Source organism: Dipodomys ordii, unplaced genomic scaffold (assembly GCF_000151885.1).
Source record: "Dipodomys ordii isolate 6190 unplaced genomic scaffold, Dord_2.0 Scaffold14, whole genome shotgun sequence".
Lineage (NCBI taxonomy): Eukaryota > Metazoa > Chordata > Mammalia > Rodentia > Heteromyidae > Dipodomys > Dipodomys ordii.
The window spans coordinates 5,310,800-5,312,489 of NW_012267230.1; the positions used below are offsets into that span (position 1 = coordinate 5,310,800).

At 50.5% G+C, this 1,690-nt stretch overlaps 1 protein-coding gene across 1 annotated transcript in view; it reads left to right on the forward strand.

Moving 5' to 3' along the window:
- Kctd13 (potassium channel tetramerization domain containing 13) overlaps window positions 1-1,380 on the forward strand; it is an 18,207-nt gene extending 16,827 nt beyond the window's left edge. The window contains exon 6 of the mRNA XM_013011431.1: window positions 680-1,380. Within this exon, the coding sequence (XP_012866885.1) occupies window positions 680-916 (237 nt within the window). The 3' untranslated portion in view covers window positions 917-1,380. The remainder of the gene's footprint in view (window positions 1-679) is intronic.
- Window positions 1,381-1,690: the final 310 nt, after the last annotated feature.

Sequence of the window (1,690 nt, forward strand, 5' to 3'; positions counted from 1 at the left end):
GCGGTTCAAAGCCAGCCCGGGCAGGAGAGACCGTGAGACTCCTATCTCCAATAAACCACCAGAAAACCGGAAGTGGCACTGTAGCTCAAGTGGTAGAGCGCCTGCCTTGAGCTGAAGAGCTGAGGGACAGCGCCCAGGCCCAGAGTTCAAGCCCCACGACCGACCAAAAAAAAAAAAAACTACAGAAGTAGAATGCCCTAACTTCTTGGACTTCATTCCTTTCTACTCTGCTCCATGGCTTTAGCCTCCTTGCTGGTCTTTAGACAACACACTACTGGACACCCCTGGCTCAGAGCTTTTACATTTGCGGTCACAGCTCCCCAGTCTGCTTTCCTTAGCTACACATGTGTCTCCCTGCTTTGGTCAAATGTCATCTTGCCAATGAGGCCCTCCCTGAATTCTCTTTCGAAAGATGTAAACACTCCTAGTCATGGCTTTTCTCACCCCCTTTTCCTAACTTCCCTTCCTACATAACATTTGTCATTATCCGATGCAGTTTATGCTATATTATGTGTACGTCTGAGAAGTCCTCTCCTTAGATTATAGTGAAGGAAAGAAAAACCAATCATTCTGCCTGCCTGGTGGTGGAGGCTGGGAGGGGAAGCAGCGCAGAGCTGCTGAGAAAGAAGCTACAGGACAGGGCCAGAGAATCGGAGCCAGGGGTTCCTGCCTTTTGCAGGTGGAATTCCCAGAGGCCCGAATCTTCGAGGAGACCCTGAACATCCTGATCTATGAGACTCCCCGGGGCCCAGACCCAGCCCTCCTGGAGGCCACAGGGGGTGCAGCTGGAGGTGGTGGAGCAACCCGAGGGGAAGACGAAGAGAACCGAGAACACCGAGTTCGGAGGATCCACGTCCGGCGCCATATCACCCATGATGAGCGTCCTCACGGCCAACAGATTGTCTTCAAGGACTAACCTTTGACCTTTCCCCTGCCTTCCTCCTGCTTCTTGGACCCAGTCTTCCTTTCTTTCTTCTCTCTTCAGACTTTTGCCCCGGCTCTGCTGGCCAAGTCGTGGGTTTTCCTTCTGTCATGTCATTGCATGGTACAGTTGACTTTGGCTCTTTCCCTTCATTTGCACTTATAGCTAATAACACGGTACATTCCAGCCCCTCCCCTCAGGCAGGGCCCCTCAGAAAACTGATACTCTCCCCCTCCTTCCCCATTTGTGTTCTCTGGTCTTTCCCTCACAGCTAGTTTAGAACAATTGGAATTCCCTCTCTCTCTCTCTTTTGTAAAGTACATTGTACATAGTCAAGTATTGAGCCAGCCCTTAGTAACACCCACCAAGTTCTGAGTTCTGAGCCACCTCTTACCCTGACCTCCCTCCTACCTCCAACCCTCTTCCCTTCCTCCTTAACTCTGTACTAAGCTGGCCTGGGCCTGTGCCAGCTCAGCTATTTTCTTGTTCTGTTTCATATTATTTATTATTTTAATTTTCTATTAAATTATTGGAATAAAGTTGAGTCAAGGCACTGCTGCTGGCTTCCAGGGAGACCACTGGGAGGACCATGTCAAGGACTTGCCTGACTACTTTTATCACTGAACACCAAGGAGCCCCAAGCCCTTCCCTGGGCTGGCAGCTGGGAAGAAAGCAGTCAGGAATTGGGAGTGGATTCAGAATTTATATTTCAAGGCTCACCAGCCAATTCTTACCCTTGGCAATCCTCCCCCACCCCTCCTTCAGTGG